General features: G+C 46.5%; 1 protein-coding gene across 2 annotated transcripts in view; it reads left to right on the top strand.

Annotated features, from left to right (window-relative positions):
- Positions 1 to 19,652, top strand: part of XYLT1 (xylosyltransferase 1) — a 218,896-nt gene that overhangs the window by 95,838 nt on the left and 103,406 nt on the right. For both annotated transcript variants that reach the window (XM_064520332.1, XM_064520331.1), the window contains one exon: positions 15,068 to 15,590. In XM_064520332.1, the coding sequence (XP_064376402.1) occupies positions 15,068 to 15,590 (523 nt within the window). The remainder of the gene's footprint in view (positions 1 to 15,067; positions 15,591 to 19,652) is intronic.

Genomic DNA, 19,652 nt, shown 5'->3' with positions numbered 1-19,652 from the left:
AAGTTAATATTATACTACGCTGTTGATCCAGTTCTGTCAGTTAGGGATGTGTGTATGTTGGGAGATGACTGTAGCCTGAGTGTGGAGTGATTCCTTGTTTCTGACAAGTTATAAGTGTGAAGTCATGGAAATATGACCATCGTTAAATGCAGTTTAATTACAAATTACTGTTTCGACAGCACTATACTTACACATGAGTGAAAGGCTGTTATGTGGTTAAAGAAAGTAGGGCACAATCCAGTATTGTTTGTCACTCAAACGTAGTCAGTATGGTTAAAGCAGCCCAGGAAAAAAGCTCTGGATTGAATGAGTATCTGTGCAAGTTGGGGTGGGGGACAGTTTCCTGGAAAACTTTTTGGCTTTTCTTTGTGTTTATTCTTCATCATCTTTATTGGAGCCAGTAACGACAGGTTTTTGAACTTAAGCTACGTCTTTATTCAGCGTCAGAAATCTGTATCCTGATAATTCTTTTAATCCCAAATCTCCTCGTGTTCCCGTCGGCTGTTGAAACTCTGCTCATTCGCGTGGCTCTCAAGAGTCATCGAGAATACTTTCATGTGTTTGCAAGAACAACGAGTTCAGTAATACGTTGTCTGCCCTTTACTAAGGAAAAGCCCCGGCCTGAGGGTTGAGGCAGGCCAAGGTGTTAGGAAGGGAGCTAAGAAGGCCGGTGACCGGGCGGCGGGGACACGCGTAGGCCCGTGCGCGCAGCCGTGGGCGTGCGGGTGAAGATGATCTGTCACGGTAAAACTGAATCACTCTCAAATGCCGTGCCTCAGCACAGCCAGAAACTGCGACTCTGCGACAGGAATAGCGCGGTGAGATTATCTTGCCTGTGTTATGCAAATGACCACAATAATATCCTCTGGCCTTTACAGCTCTTATTTTGTTAACCTAACTTACTGAACGCTGCAGAACTCTGTATTTTCAAATACGGGTCTGTATCTGTGAAGAAAACTCCCTTTTCCTGTGGTGTTTTGTGGGTGGCCGGGAAGGGCGCCTTGCCTGTGTCCGGGAGGAAGCCTCCCATGGTTCGTCTTAGCGCCGAGCCTTTGATTTATGCAGAAAAGGCAATGGGTTAAATCACCCGCTAGCATGGGCTCCCACATCCATAAACCTGTAGGAACCAGCGGTTTGCACGGGCAGGAAATCTGGCCGTGAGGGTCGAAGCCTCTCTGGTGACGGAGGGAGAGGGAATCTGACTGTCGCCGCCTGGGCCTGGTGCTGCCCGCGCGTGCTCGCTGCTGCCCGGGTGGCCGGGGGACGGCAGGGCCTGAGCGACGCCGAGCGGGGCGGGGCGGGACTGGTCCACGAGGAAAGGGCTTGGAAGCAATCGGAAGAAGAGTGAGAGAGACGGTCTTTCCACACCAGCACCTCCTCTTCCTTCAGGGGAGAAGAGACGGGTGGGAGTAACTTGGCTCCTCTGGGTGGGAAGATGGGAGAGTGTCTTTCACTGGGAAGTCGTCTCCTGGTGCTGGATTTAGCAGATCCCTGCTACGCAAAAGCAGTGCAGACTCCCTCCCAGGCGTTAGGGTCCAGGAACTGCGCTTTGGATGTGCATGGAAGGGTCTGTTTTACCCCTTTTGGATCGCAGATGAAGGGCAATATACTTGAGCCTTGCGATATCAGACTTTGTGTCCACGTGGCCGCAGGAGCGGGGATAGCCTCTGCTGGCCGGCAGTCGCCCTGCAGCGAGCACGCGTGTTCAGGTGCTCAGGTTGCAGTCGCACCGGGAATGAGAGGAACCGTGGAGGCCTTTCCTTCCTGAACGGTTTTTTCCAAGAGATTGAGTTCTTGTGGTGCTGGGCAGGCGAAAAAAGATTTGAATGGGTTTGTTTCTTTTAGCGCAGTTCATATTAATAGGCTTCGCTTCTCGCGCTTGTCGTGTTGTAATTCTGGTTTAACAACATTTATAAGTAGATCACTGCAGGGTCTTTAATGATTATAGTTGCTGAAGCTGATAGTATGAGACTATTAAATAAGCTGCAATTACTTCCCATTTATTTGTGTTGTGTTTTTCCCTCCAAGAAACAAAATGTAATCCTGAAGTTCATTATTATTCTTTGCATTGTATTTATCTAAATAGATTTTCTACCTAATTAAGGCTGAATGTGTTTGTGCTAAACTGACCGTATTTTACAAGGATTTTTTCATTTGTATGTGTGGGGGTCTTTGGTTCCTACCATCCATATTTTAATTATGTTTAATTTCTATAGCTGTCAGAAATATTATGTATCCCGGCAATCCACCCTGGGCTGCTTGAGATTGTTTAGACTTGGGCTGGAATAGTCCTGCAGATGAGTATGGCTGGCATCTAGCTAATAGCAAGTCATCAGGAAGCAAGGCTTTACTATGGCTTTTAAAGATATAAAACATATATTGGCTGAATTATAGATGAAAGGAATATAGATCAAAGCAAAGAAGTTCAGTTCAGATTAGTCATGTTTTTTATTATGGGATGGGTCACTGAGAGGAGGGGTTAAAAAAGAAAAAAAATCCCTTTTGGGGAGATCAGGATTAATAAACTGGTTGGCTGATAATGGGTATTAGGGGTGGTTATTGTGTTCATATTCTGCAGACATTCAAATGATTGAGCTTTATTCATATAAATATTTTATGTTTTATTTATTATATGCAATCATATAAAATGATTTCTCTCTGGGGCACCCTTGTCAATTAATTAAGCACTACAATTTGGTAATAATTAAAAACATAGAACATCACGTTTTCCTTTCAGTATTATAATAACCATCTGTAAGAACAAATATCTCAATATACCACTCTTGACCATACCCTCTTAACTGATATCTCACTTCCCAAAAAAAGTCATGCTCAGCAACCTTAGCCCTTCTTAAATATCCACTGAAATACTTTGGTGCTGGCCTGGTAAGTCAACAGATTGAGGCTAATTCAGCCTGAATGGGGGAATGAATTTCAGAGGCTCCCGGCTCCTGCTCGCCCGTAGAAGGAGCTTCTTCGAGAGCTGCCTACTGCAGCAGCTGCGGCTGTGCAGACCGAGCGGGACCATCCACATGGACAATTGGGAAAACTGTGATCAACTAATGGGTTTTCCAGCAGCCGAAAGTAAGTGAATGGCAGGTGGTGAGGTATTGGCCATGAGGATGCAACAGCACGAGACCAAGACATGCAGCAATGTAGAGCAATGTTGCAGACCCCAGCGTTGCGCTGTGCCGTGTCCTGAGGGCCTGGCTGGAGCCGCTTGTTGGGAGGGAAGATAACACAAGCAGACACAATCTGGTAAAGTCACGGGGCATTGGTACCTGTTGCTTCTGCACTGTACAAAACCCTAGACTGCTTCAGCTGCTGCTTGAAGGCCCTGTGTGAGCACTGCAAAACAACAGATACTCCAGTAATACAAAAAGTCACTTAAATTACCTTTTCCTTGATGAAGTGCTGACTTCTTACTAAGATCCTTTGTGTCTGAACTCTTCATTGGAGTGATTATATGATTCACCTCCTCATGAGAAAAAGTGGTAAAGAAAAAAATCCAGAATTTTTCTCTGCTTCCCCAGAAGCCCTGTTTTGTAGTGTCAGGCCAGTCTGTCCTCATCTCTTTCCTAGTTTTGCAGTGAATTCTATTAAAAGATGAAGTTAAATTAAAATGAGTCCAGGAGGCTTAAAAATACTAGTAAATATTCCAGGACAGTTTCTCATAGTGAATGGTCATTTGAGGGGTTGTTGACCTATGGAGCAATGGGTCTTATCATACCAAGGGGAGTTCTCTCGCCTGCACCGAGACAGAGCTGAAATGTACTCCAAATTCGGAGGTGGGAACCATTTAAAAAAAAAAAAAATTATACAGGCCTCCTTCTGTATTCAGTTAATGCTGATGCTACTGTTGGTGGAGTTGCTTGGGAGGGACTGCTGCTAAAAACAAGGGCTGCATGCATCAGTCCAGAGCCTGGTAATGAGGTACCAAGGGTCATCTGTAAGGGACCGGGGTCTGTGACTGCCTCCAAGTTGCTGCCTATGAATCAAGTCCTGTTACGTGGTGAGTAAGGCTGACTAGTTTATGGTGTCTTCCAGGCCTTCTGTGTACGTACAGTTTTTCCTGAAAAGTTTAAATTGGCAGAAAGCAAAGCTGTTATTTTCAAAATATAGATAAACTATGGATATGTGCTTTCACGGTCTGTCTACTAATATTCAGCACTTTTTAATAACCAGATGAACATTGGAAATGACTGTTAATATAAAATGACTGTTCGTTCATTCACTTAATGTGCTAAGCTGGAGGAAATGTGAAAATGTTTCCTCTCTTGAGGGGTGCAATATTGTTTTAATTTCAGAGTAATTTAAATTGGGAAGCAAGTCACACATTAGTAAGAAACAGAAAAACTGTTTTGCAGAAAGCATCCAAAATTTAGAAGCAGTTTTCTATTTCAAAATGGACCATTTTTCCTTATTGTAAGAATGTTAGGTGCATAAAATGGAAAAAAATACAATTTCCACTAATGACATTTTTACAATGTTGTTTCCAATGATCAAAGATAAAATTTTGGAACACAGCACTTAATTTGATTAACAAAAAAAAAAAATTACAGCAATGTTTTGGAAAGGAAGGGGAAAATCATTGTCCAGGCAGTCACTTTCCAGTGCCGAGGCTGCGATGCAGAGTCCCTCGTGTCGCCGCACTTGGTGCCCCTCCGCCTGGGGCAGCAGCACCCGTTAGGCTGCAGCCCTGCAATGCGAGTCTGTCACGACAGCTTTGAGCCACCAGTGCCTGCAAGTGTTAGCGCTGCACCCGAAGGGCTCCTGCTTTTCCAGGTATCAGAATCCCCTTTTGAATACAATAGATCATTTTTTCCTCATACTCTTTCTGCAGAGCAAAAAGGATTGTGTTTGATACCGTTACGTCTTTCATCTTTACTAGCTTTCAAGTTCAAATTCAGTATATTTGTATTTTCACCTTTTGTATCTCCTCCTTTAACGTCAGGCATAAGGTAACTTTATATATTTCTCGCAAAATGTTTCTCATATGTCTTAAGCCACTGACAGTTATTAAAGTACCATGTACTTACTACAGTGAAACAGAAAAACACATGGAAAAAGCTGACTACATTAACATCTCCTGTGGCTTCCCTAGGAAACGGCTGCCAGGGCTGGCCTTGGGGGGCTCCTCGTTTTTGCCACTCCGTAGCTGCTTGCGGAACAGGCGGTCTAAAAAAGTTTCTTTGGGGAAATTCAGTCTTTGATGCGGTGTTAACTCTCGAAGCCATTGCTTCGGGCTGTCTGGTCTAGCCTGCGTGTATCGTTTGGAGAAGATAACGAAGCTTGCTGGGGTGGTCTGAATTTAGAGGGCGGTGCGGTCAGGCTCTTGGGAAGCGGACCTGTGGTAGCCGGCACTTCGGGTAGCAGCTCGTGCACCAATGGCTGGGCCACGCAGCAGAGTCTCGGCAGCTGTTGTCTGTACCCAGAGCATGGATCCGTTGTCACGGGTGTATTTTCCCGTGTCCAGTAAATGTGTCCATGAGGAACATTGTAGAGGAGATGAAAATCAGTCTCTGGAGTTGCTGCTAAGACACCACTTGCCCCTTGGTCACTGGCCTCGCCGGGCGATGGCACGAGCAGAGCGGTCCAGGCCTGCCGCAGGAACGGGTGCGCGGCTGCCGCCAGCTCGGCTGTTTGCAGCCTGTGCTCGCCGGGCGGAGGCAGCCGCGGGGCCGAGGCAGCCGCGCGCGTGGGCTTTAGGGTAACCTTTGCCGCGCTCGTGTTGCACCTCTCCAGGGGTTTCCAGAGTCTGTGAGGACTGGAGGTTACAGCTCTCAAGGGCTCGAAGGTCAGAGCACACAAGGAAGGATTTAATCCAGGAGCAGCCCCTGCTTGGAGCAGAGCCATCCGCTGTCTCCTCTCGCAATTAGAAGGCATCACTATTGAATAATTAACTAGCAGGAACTTGGCACAGAAATCTTGCAATGCATAACTCTTCCTGAGATGGGAGTATTTTCTTGTTGGGAAGAAAAGCTCTGCACCACAAATTGAACACCTTGGGAAGACAGATGCAAGTTTGTATGGCGTGCCTTGGTTACTAGGGTTTTCTGTAGCTTCCTTTGCCAAGTCCCTACAGAAGGAGCCATCTAGTGGCACTGCATTTTCACAGGATTGCAACAGATGATCCCGGAGCAGCGTTTAGCTGCACACGGGACGGACGCTCCCATTCGTACTGGGAATTGCAGACACTCCTCAGCTGCCCAAGGTCTGCGTGACCTTGTGGTCTCCAGAACTGGCGTCTCGAGCTCAGGGTCAGGCCTCTGATGTTCGCATCTCTGCTGATTTATATGCACATTAGGTTATCTCTTTGAAAGCACATTTGAAATTGCTCTAGGGTTGGCTTTTTGCATATTGCAAAAATGAACGTTCAAACCGCCTAATCGTGGCTGTTGGCTGTGGCATTCCTTCCATTCGCACTCTGAAATTATTTGAGTTAATTCCCAATGGCTTTATATCGTATAGTCTAGTCTTACAACTGGATACCTTGCAGAGAACATGCTGGTTTATTGAAGCTGTATTTGTGACGCTGGAGCTATGGTCCTTCTCTCTAGCGCACAGGCTCCAGAAGCATAACTGAAAGGTTAAGTTAGGATTTGTGTTACCTAGATTTTCTAAGTTGGGCAAACCTAAATGCACGTTCATGTTTGAACATACTTGACTTAGTTGTGAATACGTGTGACTGGCAGGTGAAAAATTAGTGGTCACATATAGCCAGTCACTTGGAGGTGCATAAACTCCCTGGGGTGTGGAGGCACTGGTGTGTGCTATACTGGCAAAGCCGTTAAGAGCATTAGCAGGCTCCCGTTAAAATTTATTTGTCGTTAGAGGTGGCCATAGAGTTCTTCCAAATTCCATGCGTTTGTTCCAGGTGTTGTCAGTGGCAGCTGCTGTTTGGCTCTGTCATAGATTTCAGCATCGATTTATTGCAGTCTTCTCAGTGGACCTCAGAGGTTCTGCGTCGCTGCCCCCACAGAAACCCGGGCTTGCTCCCTGACATAGGCGAGACTTCGAATTTAACCAAGTTCACAACACTTGTGCCTCAGACTTACTATAGAAATAGTGGCTAATATGCTTATACTATATATCTGTCATACATTTTGTATGATGGCCGTTTTAATAAAATACACTGCTGAACATGGAGATAGAATTAAAAGCCATGCATTCAACAACAAGCAGATTTTGGAGCGAATCCAGACTCTTTCATTATGTGCAATAGCTCTGAGTTTAAAATGTTATTTTTTTATTAATGTTATATTGTTATTTTTAGCATCAGTGGCAATCAGGATGTCACTGGCAATGACCTCATGCAGGGTCCTGAGGACAGAATGTTCTTTCCCAGTTTGGGAGTATTCTGCAGGGAATGCTGTTTACTTGCTACTGCTGAACTGCCATATGCACATGCGTGGAGAGAGGCCCCATAGCCATGAAGACTCTCCCTGCCAGGCTTCTTGCCATGCAGGACTTGGTCATTAACCGCTCCGTGTATCTTCTGGGACCAGTTAAAATGAGGATAGAAAATACCTGTTTGTGGAAATCCTTCTTTTAGGCCTGCATTCAGTGATAGACATCCGTGTTGTGTCAGACTTCTGCTTTGAAGTCTGGTGCTGCATTTGCTAGTAGGAAGTGATAAAAGCTCTCTAAAGGCTTCTTTATAAAAGCTATAAACAGGGTTTACTTTTAAAATGTAGAAAAAATACTTTGACCTGATCCTGCTGTTTTCTGCAAAAGTGGAAAGGCCTTTGCTGGCAGTGGGAGGAGGAGTGGGTCATTGCTCTGCTGAGCTACGGCCACTGCAGTTTTAGCTATTCAGTTTGTCCCTGGAGGGAAGCTGTGTCGTTCCAGGCTTGCCGGAGGAGCACATCTAGGATCACGCACCAGGGACGCACGGCCAGAAATGTAGTGGAGGCATGCGTCAAACCTGGAGACTGTTGGGTGTCAGGTCCGGTGTTCAAAACCAGTAATAATGACTGATTTTATAGGGTAGCCCTCTGAAATGAGTGGGCTTTGGATAGAAGCGCTTCAGATCTGTGTCTGTACCACAAGAAGACTCTACTGCAAAGACCAAAATGGTGCTTTTCGCAGTGACTTCTTTTTCCGTTCTGAGTGAGATTAGGTCCGAACAACAGCAAAAATAGCAGCGTTAGGTGTTGGTGTGGAAAATACTGCTTTAATCTTCAACTCTGGATATATGCAGGCTGTATTAATGGGCTCTCTGTTTCCAATTTGACTTCAGATTTCTGATACAGTTTTCCTTTTTCTCATTGTACGTAATGCAGTTTGCAAGTGCAGAGCTAAGGTGCTGCTAGGAAATGGCTAGACAAGGGCTGCGCAAGATGACCCGTCCAGTCGTGCGCGCGGACATACGTCCCTGGCACTGTCACAGCGGGAAGTGCCGGGATCAGGACAGTGGTTCTCTGGGACGACTTTTTGTCCTGACTTCAAAGTTTTACCGAAGTCCCTGGCACATAAAGCTTGCAATTAATCCAGCACTGTAAAAACTGCAGAGCAAATAAAACCCTTCTTCGTAAGACCAACTCGAGGCCAGATGTGCTGCTTTTATTTCTACCCTGGACTTTACAAAGGAGCACAGTTTATCCTTAGCAGCTGCTAATGCTCTAACCCTGAGTACTGAGCTTAATTTCTCCTGGTTACAAATTGTTTAAGTTCTGCTGTCGTATATGGCTCCTAGCTTGAAATCATTATGCAATAAAAATAGCTCTTGGCTTTAGTGAAAGTTGGTGTGAAGGAGAAATGAAGGATTAAACCCAGGTGAATGGAAGAGTCGGGTTTTGGGGCATTTACCATTTGCATCGGCAGGCGTGGGATTACTGCACTCCAGCGAGGCGGGAATTTGGATGTCTGTCCAACTTAGTATTTGTTGGACGCCCTTTTATTTTTCAATGTAGATATATATAGCTTTGGCTTGTTACAGTTGTGCTACAGCGTTGTGCTTTGTTTTTAGTCCTTGCTCCTCCAAAGCGGACATCTCTACGGATGCTTCGTGTCCTCGGCGGTAATGGGCTTGTGTGGTGTTCCCTGTCCCTCCTGGCAGCGAGGAGTTAATGCGGAGCTTAGTTTTGTGTCCGCCTTTTGAAGCATTTCAGATACGTTTGTCTCTTCCAATTGCAGAACGTGGCCTGGAAAAGCGTTTCCCGGAGGGGGGAAGCACTTGAAGGGGAAAGCAATGAAGAGGTGAACCGTGCGCCAGGAGAGCTTTTGTTGACTTTGCGTTTTTCTCTTGAGGTTTCATCACAGCTTTCTGCGAGACCCTGGGAGCGTGCGCAGGCTAAGCGCGGGGGACACAGCGCTTAAATGCCACCAGCTGGGAGCTGTGCTGGGCTCAGCGGCTTTGCCTGGCCCCGGCCGCATCCGCAGGCGTTGCGGTATGGGGAGCAGCCGCCCCGACCGAGCCCGTGCGCGAGGGTCGGCAGGGACACGGGCCCCACCAGGTCCTTCCCAGCGCCACCCAGGCTCCCCAGCCCCCGGCGAGGTTTGGATGGGGCGGGAGGCCAAGCCTGGAGCAGAGCTGCGCTTCCCCCGGACAGAGCTGGGCTTGTAGGTGTTGGTTTGGGCAAATTCTGATCTGCGGAGGAGAAATATTGCAAAGACAAACAGCAGTGAAAATCTCCTCTGCCCTGCTTTCTCCTTTATCAGCATGCCATTCGCTGTACAGATTGGGTTTCTTTTTAAAGTAAAGTGTTAAGAGGGTTGAGGGTTTTTTTTTTTTTTTAAACTTAAAATCATTTAGCAAGAGTCAGACAGTGAGAGGGAATGTTGCCAAGATATACAGAAATATCCTATCGCAGCGCTGCTTTTGGAGACCTTGGAAAGACTGTAATGAAAAAGACAGATTTTTTTCCCATCGTTGCGTCTAGGTATTTTGGCCCTAAGTATTGCATGATGGAATGTTCCAATTACAGACAAAAAGTGCTTTGAACTGTGTTAAAGATGAAACCTAACCATGGGGATGCTTTGGATTACTGCAGAGTGGTCTCCCAGTAGCTCTCCTGCACGCTGCTGTTGTGGAAACTCAGCAAATAAATGTTCTCGTTTGCTCTTTCATGTCCTTCTTCATATTTCACATGCTTAAATTGGTAAAGTTTAAGGACTGCACTTAGGGAATAAATCAGGCTGTGTGGGGGACATAACATATATTTTACTGGAATTGAGAGCATCTCGGATGCCTCTTGTATTTAGGTATCATATGATCAGGAGAGGAAGCGAATGGAGAGTAAGGAGCGGAGAAGCCCACTCACGGTTAGGTTCGGGGAGGTGCTCCCCGTCGGCTGCTGTCGGCTGGGTGCTGCCTGTGTGGCCGTTTCACAGACAAGAACCTCTGAACAAGCGGTGTTGGCTGCTGAGTAGGTGGCCACGTGTGTAATGAAGACCAGAAATCAGGACACCCAAACTGTGCCCGGTCTGCTCTGCGAGAGCCCCCGAAACAGACCCGCGCCCGGGGCGAGGGCAAGCTATCTGGCACCGGGGGGGGGCACGTGGCCTGCGCGGGCTGCAGGTCCGCCCGTCCACGCCAAGTTGCATCAACCCTTTTGTCTCGTTTAATTATCGTCACGTTTATCCGTGGTGCCAGCCCAGGTATCTCTCTGCGCCCCTGCCTACGTCAGAAGGCTGGATAGCACTTGCTGCTATTAAAAAAAAGTGAACAGTGTGTATGTGCTTATGTGTAATTACAGCAGGTTCATTCTCATCATTTGCAGTCTGTGTAATGTAAATTAGGCAAATAACTATATATATGGAACCGTGAATATGCTATTCATTAAACTCACCTCCAAAGGGTAAATGCATTTGCAGACATCCTTGCTCCTTATGGAGTCTGCTCCTCTGGTCTACGTGGCTGCGTGTGCTAGACGGAGCTGGCCTTGCCCTCCACTGGCAGTTCCAGTCCAGGGCTGGACACGATGGAAAGTTCTCGTTTGGTCTGGAAATAGTAAATGTCATTTCCTGAAATGGGCTTGGGATTTATTGATTCCCTTCCCACCACCGTGCAGTCCCTATCATATACCTGCTAATGCCATTAGCTCATTTGAATGTGCTTTAACTATGCCCATAGCTGAACAAGAGCAGGGGACGTTTTGTATTTAATTATTTGATGAGGGGAAAAAAGTGAATTCCAGCAACAGCGTAGAGGAAATGTAACAGCAGAACAATTGGAGTCACTGAGGTACTGTGCTTATACAAATCCAAGATCATCATACAAAGTACATTAAAATAAAGCAAGTCAAAACGTACAGCTGGCAGAGCTAACCTCTGGCTTTGGAGCTGCTGGAGAACAAAGGAAACCTGCCAACTAGCAAACATAGGGAATAATAGCCTATTACTCAGAGCAGCGGCACCTCGATACACATGTTTTGGGTATGATGTTAATAAGCTTTACCTTTGTCTTGCTCTTTTTGCGGTTTGCTCCTGGGTTTGGGGGAGGGGGGGAGGCAGCTTGGGAGCAGCGTCTTTTTTCCTTTCTGTGAGCATACATTGGAGATGTGAGCTAGATAAGGGAGCTGAGCTGCCAAAAGAATTAATTTTGGTTTTTGGTTTGGTCGTAAAGAGAAGCGAGGGCTGTCTTGAAACTGACTTGTTTTGTTTTGTTTTTTTCTCACTGAAATGAAAAATGCCAATTTTTTTCTCCTTTAAAAAGACAAGAAATGAATTTGATTTCATGTGCCGTTTCCACCCTTAAAAATTAGGAAGATACTTTTTTTTTAAGAAGTGGTTCCTCCAAAATCAAAGTGTTTGGTTTGAAAAATGTTTGGAGTTTCTGAGAAGGCGGCTCTGCACGTGCCTCTGTGCCTGACAGCCGCGGCTCCTTGCCGGCTGCAGATATTCGTGGAGGGAGAATCGCTTCAGTCACTCAGCGCCGCATCTTGTAATGAATAAACTATTCAAACATTTCTCATTGCCAAGCTGCAGAGGTCAAAACGATATTGCCTCGCTGCATGACCTTGCGTAAGTCATTACTGCAGTCTCTTTGGTCTGTAAAATATGACTACTAAGTTGTTCCTCGCAGAAGAGGTGTGAGAAACAATTAGCTAGTGTTCGTAAAAGGTTTTGAATATGAAATGAGGTTCGTAGGTGCTGAGAATTGCTGCCATCATTCATCATTAGGGGATGCTGTCCTTTGACAAACTCTGCTTTTGGTTATTAGGTGCATTCGTGAGTGGAAAGAAAACAAGACAGATCCACAAAAAGTCTACCAATATTTATAACTCTGTCTTAAGGTATTTTGATAATATTTCCCCATTGCCTTCGTTGGCTGATGGCCACTTTAAAAAATGGTAGTATTGCCTGCTCCCTAGGTCTAAAAAATTTGTCCCCAGCTAGGCTGGGGTGAAGGTGGCTCACCCCTGCCCAGGGCAGGCTGTCAGGCCGGCCCGTCTGGGTCTTCATCGCGCATGTCAACGCCTCGCACTTCTCATCTTTCACAGCTTTCCTAGGGCACATTGCATTGAACCACTGGGATATTTCTTTTTATTTTCTGCCTCTTTCCTGTTAATATATTCATTCAATTTGTTAATTACCTTCCAATGAGGAGAGGTTTTCAAAGAAACGAGGAGGTGCTGCGTAGCCAGGTCTCATTAGCGTTTGAGAGCAGTCAGACGCTTTGCTATTCTGTGTGCTTGCTGAAAACTACTTCTGCCCTGTTGTTCACGATTTCTTTCATGTCTGTGCAATGCCCATGAGAATACGATCAGCTCATGCCAGCAGAAAAAGTAACCTCCTGGCTGGAAGTACTAATGAAGGGCACAGTTCAGCATAACCCAGCTGAAGTCTCTGCTGCTGCTGGAGGACGTGACACCCTCATCTCCCAGACCTCCCGTGTCCTGACACTGCTGTTTCTGCAGTCACGCGGTCGCCTTGGCCAGAGAGTCCCCCCAGCGCAAAGCTTGCATGTCGCAGAATCACAGCCTGGTTGAGGTTGGCAGGGACCTCTACGATCATCTAGTCCAGCCTCCTGCTCAAGCAGGGTCACCCAGAGCAGGTTGCCCAGGGCCCTGTCCAGATGGCTGTTGGATATCTCCGAGGATGCAGCGCTTGTCTGTCCTGCACGCTCCAGCTACGGCAGCCCTCGGTCACGAGTTTGGGGCGGTCTCAGCACTTCTTGTTGGGGTGGGGAACATATGATGGTGAGATGAAACTTCTGCTTTTTTGTGGGTTCTTTACAGAAGTGCTCTTGGGCTCTGCGCTGGCACCAGCAGAGCCGTGAGGATTTTGGTGTTTCCGTTGTGCAACAACTCTAACGTGAGCAGAAGGACGCACGTGTGAGCGTGGTTGTTGTCTGCTGCCCACCAGGCTTATTAATCTCCTGAGAAAGGCTGCGCGAATGTTGCGGTAAATAATTGGGAGGAAGGAGGGAAGCTGCTAGTGTGAAGGGAAAACATCATATATTTGCTGAATTTTGTTTCTGAAAAGTGGCCTCCGAGGGCTTGGTAAATGTTATGATCAGCAAGTGCAGTCAGTAAGAAATGTCTGGGTGAGGATGGAGAAACGTTGTTAGCTGGCTGGCAGGCATATTAATGCGGAATGATCAAACCACAGCACTCGGGTCTCAACTGGTTTCTAGAAGGGTCGGGAGACCCCACTGTACGGCTGCCCCGGCTCCCGGTGTCTCCCCCACCCCTTCGGCTCCCGGTCATCAGGTATCGGCCAGGGCTGGAGGCCGGACGCTGGACGGGACAGACAGACGGCCTGGCCTGGTGTGACAGAGCTTTTGTCCCTCTGTCTGCCGAAACTCAGCACACAAATGCAGACTGCGGGGGGGCTTGGGTAAACCACGTAAATGCGTGTCTCTTACAGGCACAGCAGCTCTTTGAGTTTAGTGGTTGTATTTTGGAGACGATTCAGTTTTTCAAAGAAAGGCAGGGGAGGAGCAGCAGGCCAGAGCGGGCTTCCGCCCCCGGAGCCGGGGAGGCCCGGACGCGGTTGGCCCTCCACGCTGTGCCCTCAGCAGCCACAAGCAGGGACCGGGTTTGACTGGGTGTCACCTCGCACCAGTGCCGATCGACAGAAAGGCAGTCGCTGATGCGGAGTCTTGACCATTTTGTCCCATTTTGCCTTGTCCAAGAGCTGCGGCAAACGTAAGGCAGAGCCCAGTGACAAAGCGAACGTCACTCTACAAGTCTTCCCTCGTGATCGCTGCTCCGCTGAGACGGGGCCGCGGTAACAGGTGGCGGGGGGTGACCTTACGGTGCAAAGGGTGTTCTGCATCTCTTCCCTTTTCTTGGTACGGTATGTTTTAAACGGTGCAGCTGTTGAGAGCCGTGTATTTATCAGAGCGCGTGCAGCATGGAGAAGAGGAAGGGGATGGCAGAGGACCGGCCGCCGGAGCCTGGCTGGGACCTTCCCAAGCTCCCGGGGAGCGCGAGCATCCGCGGCCGCGCTCGCCCTCCTGCAGCGCGCTGGGCGTTTCTGCGCCGCCACTGCTCCCTGCCTGCGTCGCTGGGATGGTTCAGCCACTGGGAAATGCATCTCCAAGCTTGTGTCTTATAAACTTGAAAATAAAAAACCTAAAGTAGCACAGGTTTGGTTTGTAGCTAATTCACTTCCCTGAAAGAAAACTCAGCCTGTAGAGTCCAGTGGTGCTTTTTGCATAGGAACGGGACAGCTTTGGGAGAACTTGCTTAGAAACACCAAAGGTTTTCACGCCTTGCATTAGTAGTAGAAGTGTTGCAGGACCTGGTCTTGCTCCGTTGAAATCAGTGTCAGTTTTGCCATTGATTTCAGTGGCGTCAGGGTAAACGCTCCAGTTAGTAATTACTCACAAACCGGAGTAAAATGTCCCTGTTCAGCCCTCTGTGAGAGCTGGACCCGAGAATGGGGGTCAAACCCGGCATCGTTAATGGAGGGGGTTGCGTGGGGTGGTTGCCTGCACCGACTCTGGCAGCTCAGAGGCCTTTTCCAGCCCCAGCTTTCTCTTATGAGCCCTAATGTGTGTTTTCCAAATATCTTCAATTGTAGTTGATTTATGTTTTCGTGTAAGAAATGCTTGTAATGCATGGGATATGTCAACTTTTAGTAAGATGAATATAATTTTTCTCCCCATTTGTAGGATGGCTATTTTTCCCACCGACCGAAAGAGAAAATGCGAACAGACAGCAATAATGAAAATTCAGTCCCCAAGGACTTTGAAAATATTGATAACAGTAACTTTGCTCCCAGGACTCAGAGGCAAAAACACCAGTCTGAGCTGGTGAAAAAACCTCTTAGCAAGCAAAAGGAGCACTTGAGAAAGAAACTGGAAGAGGAAAAGGTGAAAGAGAACTCACTGTTGGGGAAGAACTCAAATGAAGTGGTGCAATTTGGTGATCACCCTGGAAAAAACAGTAGCCACAACAATCTGAAGGAGACTCACCGGTCTCCCAGACAGCATCATTTCAAGAGAAATGGAAACAGCTCCCCTGAACTGAAGTATGACCAGCCACTGAGGTGCGAGATAACAGGCAAAGAGGCAATCTCAGCCATGTCCCGGTCTAAGTCCAAGCAGTGTCGACAGGAGATTGCCGAGATATACTGTCAGCACAAGCATGGGAAGCTGATGCCGGAGAAGGTGACGCGTTTCTGTGCGCTGGAGGGTAAGTTGGTAGATGGTGAAGAAGAGATGATGTAGGGTCTTGGGGGAAGGATTGTATATAATTATAATACTCACCTGATGATAAAAATTAACTTTACTGTGGGAATTTATAATGTACTTCTGTAGTCTGTGAAAACTGGGGAGCATCTGAAGATGTTTTAAAAGGGGATTATGTGGGTATTACAGGATCCTTGTTAGATTCCTAAAGAATGTTCTTGCCACTTTTCTTCAGATGGATTTTTATTGCACAGCTTTATCTAGCTGTTCTGCTGATGCTTCTATTTCTTTTAGACAGCAGTGGCAGTTCTTAATCTACAGATACAGAGAAGCGTAGTCCGGGTGTACGTTCTGTTATTCCACGCAGGAGTTTGATGCTTTTTGGGGCAAGGGAACAGCCATGGTGAATTCTGGTGTCTTTGCTAGCTGATAAATGAATAACATTGCTGTTCTCCATATGACCATTTCTTATGTTTCTACAATGCCTGGCGCAATGGAATCATAGCTAATAATCAGAGCCACTGAGCATTTTGGTAACAGAGATAATTACCAGAAGTATGTAACTTTTTTTTGGAAAAGCATGAAAAAATCCTATTTTGTGGCCCACTTCTGCTTTTAATGTTCCTCAATCAGCAAAAGTAATTTCCAAAATTACTATTGTAGAGAGTCACTTCCCACTCATAGCCTAAGCCAAGCTTTGGTTTGTTGCTTTTGGTTTCTCTGTGCAGTCAGATATGAGAGGTATCTCGTCGTTTTGCTGTTGGTTTGCATGCATGTGATGCTGTTCCTTCAGGAGGAGTGCTTCATATGCCACATTTAGCTGTAAGCTTCCCCTATAGTAATGTGCTTTTTTTTAAACCATTGATCAATTGATCAAAGTAGGTATTGGTCAAGAAACAGGGCTGTCTGCAGCAGCACTTGTTCATGCAGCAGCGCACAGTCCCCGTCCTGTGACCGGCGCTTCCACCGGCGCGTGTAAGGAGGCGTTTACGTTATCTTTGCTGAACATGCAGAGGGGCTTTGACAAACCAAAAAGAACAGGTCCTACGCTGAGAAGGTGCAATAAACAGGCGAGCCATGGGAATTAGGGGATGTTTAGCTTCCTTCATTAGGAATATTTAGTTGCATCCTCTAACACCCACGGTTTACCTGTTTATTGCACCACCTTAAAGCAGCATTTACTATGGAATGGATTCAGTATGGGAGTGAGCAAAGAGGAGGATCTGTGTTGCTCGTACCTAAATTAGGAGGCTGAAGTCCCTAGACAGTCAGTGGAAAAAGGGAGGTGCCCCAGAGCATGTTTCCAAACAAGAGCATCTGTCTGTGATAGGAGGCTCAGGCTTTTAATTTAGATACTGCATGTTACCATGGCGAATGGTGCAAGCGTCCCATTTCTCACTCCAGTGTATCTGACTCTGTTTTTCTATCATGTTGTGTCTCTTTTGGAGGTTTTCTTCCTTTCTTATGATGGTAATACTCGAAATCATTTTGGTGGCCCAAAATTAGAGATCAAAGAATTAGCAGAGCAGGTAGAAGACATGGGGCCCTGTGGAAGTAGGGAGAAGCAGAACAAGACAAAAGGAAGATGAAAAGAGAACAGCAGAGACGAGATCAGACATCAGTGACTGGCTGAGCATCATGAGTAGATGCTGGTGCTCCTGAGACCCCGTTGGGGCGCCGCGGGGGAAATCCTCGGTCACAGGCCATATCCTGGGTATCTTGCCCTCTTCTTCAGCAGCAGGAAATTCAGCTGGGTCCCATGAGAAAGCTGATGGTGCTCAGCACCTTGCTGATGCTGTCCGACACTTTGTAGGATCAAGGGCATGTCTTAATAATGTCGTCAATGATAGATACCTTCTGTAGGGTAAATGAATCATGTATGCACATATGCAGGCAATATCCTGGAGAGAGCTGAAAGATGTATTGTCATTTGTGTGGGCACACATTGCAGCTATGTGCAGTTTTGCACACGCCTATGGTTTTATCACCTGCCTGGTAATCTATCTCTTTGGGTGACTTTCCAGTAAGATCAGTGGCTTTAAACAGCTATCATCCTTAAAAACAGGCTTCTCTCAAGAAATATTTTTCACTACTTACTTTAAACATATAATTACTCTCTTATGCCCTGTGGTCAAGATAATAACATGTAGTCTTAGAACTAAGAAAGTCTTCTCTGCATAGAAGTATCACCTTTTAACACTTGAAGCATTCCAGCATGTGTTTAAATTGGTATTGGTAAAAAATCTTCCATTATAATACAATATAGTAAAAGGCCCAGGAAAATGGGGAGCTACCAGCATGACTAGAGAAATTGAGATGTTGTCTAATAGAGTTTTATTTTAAAATACATGTGAATTTAGTACTGATCAATTATGGGCATCCACCATGTAAAAATATTAAGTGCAAGAAGACTGTTACTACCAGTTTTCAGATTAGCAGGGCCACTCCTGGAGTTTCATTTAGATTTTTATTTTAGTCAGTGATGCTTGTTTAAAAAGAATAATTTGGGAATATCTTAACCTAGCCAGATGGATCCTTGTAGAGAATGTTGACTTTTCTTTGCCTCAAGGTTATTTCCTCTTGCCCGTGCTGACAGCTGAAGTTAATTGCTTCAGCAGCCAGATTTTCCTGGCAGGAAAATCCTGTGCACCCTGTGCTAGATACAGGCTTGCTCTAGAGCACGTGGGAGTTTTGCTCTGGGGAAGTGAATAAGCAGCAGCACGGGGACTGGAACAGGAGTGGCTTATGCAGGAGGCACCGATGCACAAGCGTAGTGGGACATCCGAGCTCCCGAGGAGATCCGGGCTCCGAAGTCACCTTCTCAAGTGTCTGCATATAGGGCCGTTAAGACAGACATGTAGGAACCACAGAAGAGTTCAGTAGGCCTTAGTGCATTCTGCAGGACTGGTCTCAGTTCAACTGTTAATCTTTCTTCATTTTTAGATATAACTTTGTAGGTCCCTTACATTTTACAGCCCTGTTTAAGATATGTAGCCTCAGTTTAACTGTGCCATGGTCTAGGAAAGCACTAGATTGCCTTCTCCTCATCGCAAAATGCAAGTACTGATGGTGGGCACTCACGGATGGCTGCTCCCTCTCTTGTCAAAGATGTCTTTATCAACTCCAGGTGTCTCTAAAGGAGTTGAGCTGAATCAGCAGGTGTTTGTGAAGCACTGACCCGCAGCTTTTGGGGAGGAAAGACACCCCATTGGCAGGATTGCTGGTTAGAGGGAGGGTCTGTATAGACAACTTCTTACCAATGTATGCATCAAGAAGGCTGTATGTTGTTTGTCGGCAAAAGTCATCCATCCGGGGGCTCTGAGTCCAAGTATTTAGCATGCAAATGCTATTTCTTTCAGTTCGGTTTGAAAAAAAGGTTTCCTGTCTGTTTTCGGCAGAGCTGTGAAGTTTGAATGTTTATGCTTTGGAGACGCACATTCATCCATTATCCCGGTGTATAAACATGTCCCCAGTGCCATGGTTTCCACTGAGATGTCATCCAGCGTTTAATCCCCTTGGATCCAGTCTTAGCTGTTCAAAGCCATGAAGTTGTTAAGTGTAGCCATCAATCATGGACATGACTCCTTCCAGCTGGATTGTCATAAATGTTAAGTGATACATTAATTTGAGTGGTTATCAACAGGAGCAGGATCTTACGAGTTCTTTCTTCCTTCCTTGAAGTATTTTATTATTTCCAAAGGGAAGAGGCAAAGAACGTAACTGTCTTCAGAATATAAAACAAAGGCTTGTTACAACCAACAGTATCGTGTTTGCTACCTGTCTGAAATGAAGGCATCGTTGCCATGAGAATGGGAGTAGACAGGCTGCAGTCCCCTAAGGATGTTGCAGAGAGAGAGCACTGCTGAAGCAGGAAAGTAGGACGTGGGAACTTGCCCGTTACCTGAATTGCAGACCACGTGTAAGCCTGCGTTTCCCCGCAAGCCAGCCCTGAAGATGGGGCTCCAGTGCTGGGGACCAGGGGGTTGGTGTCGAGGGCGTTAGGGGCAGTCTTACTCAAAGTCGTGTCTGAGATCAGGGCAACAGGCAGCTTGCAAGTCGCTCTAGA

Source organism: Dromaius novaehollandiae, chromosome 14, assembly GCF_036370855.1.
Source record: "Dromaius novaehollandiae isolate bDroNov1 chromosome 14, bDroNov1.hap1, whole genome shotgun sequence".
Classification (NCBI taxonomy): domain Eukaryota; kingdom Metazoa; phylum Chordata; class Aves; order Casuariiformes; family Dromaiidae; genus Dromaius; species Dromaius novaehollandiae.
The sequence above is the reverse complement of the archived record's forward strand: the minus strand, read 5'-3'. Positions and strand labels throughout refer to the sequence as shown.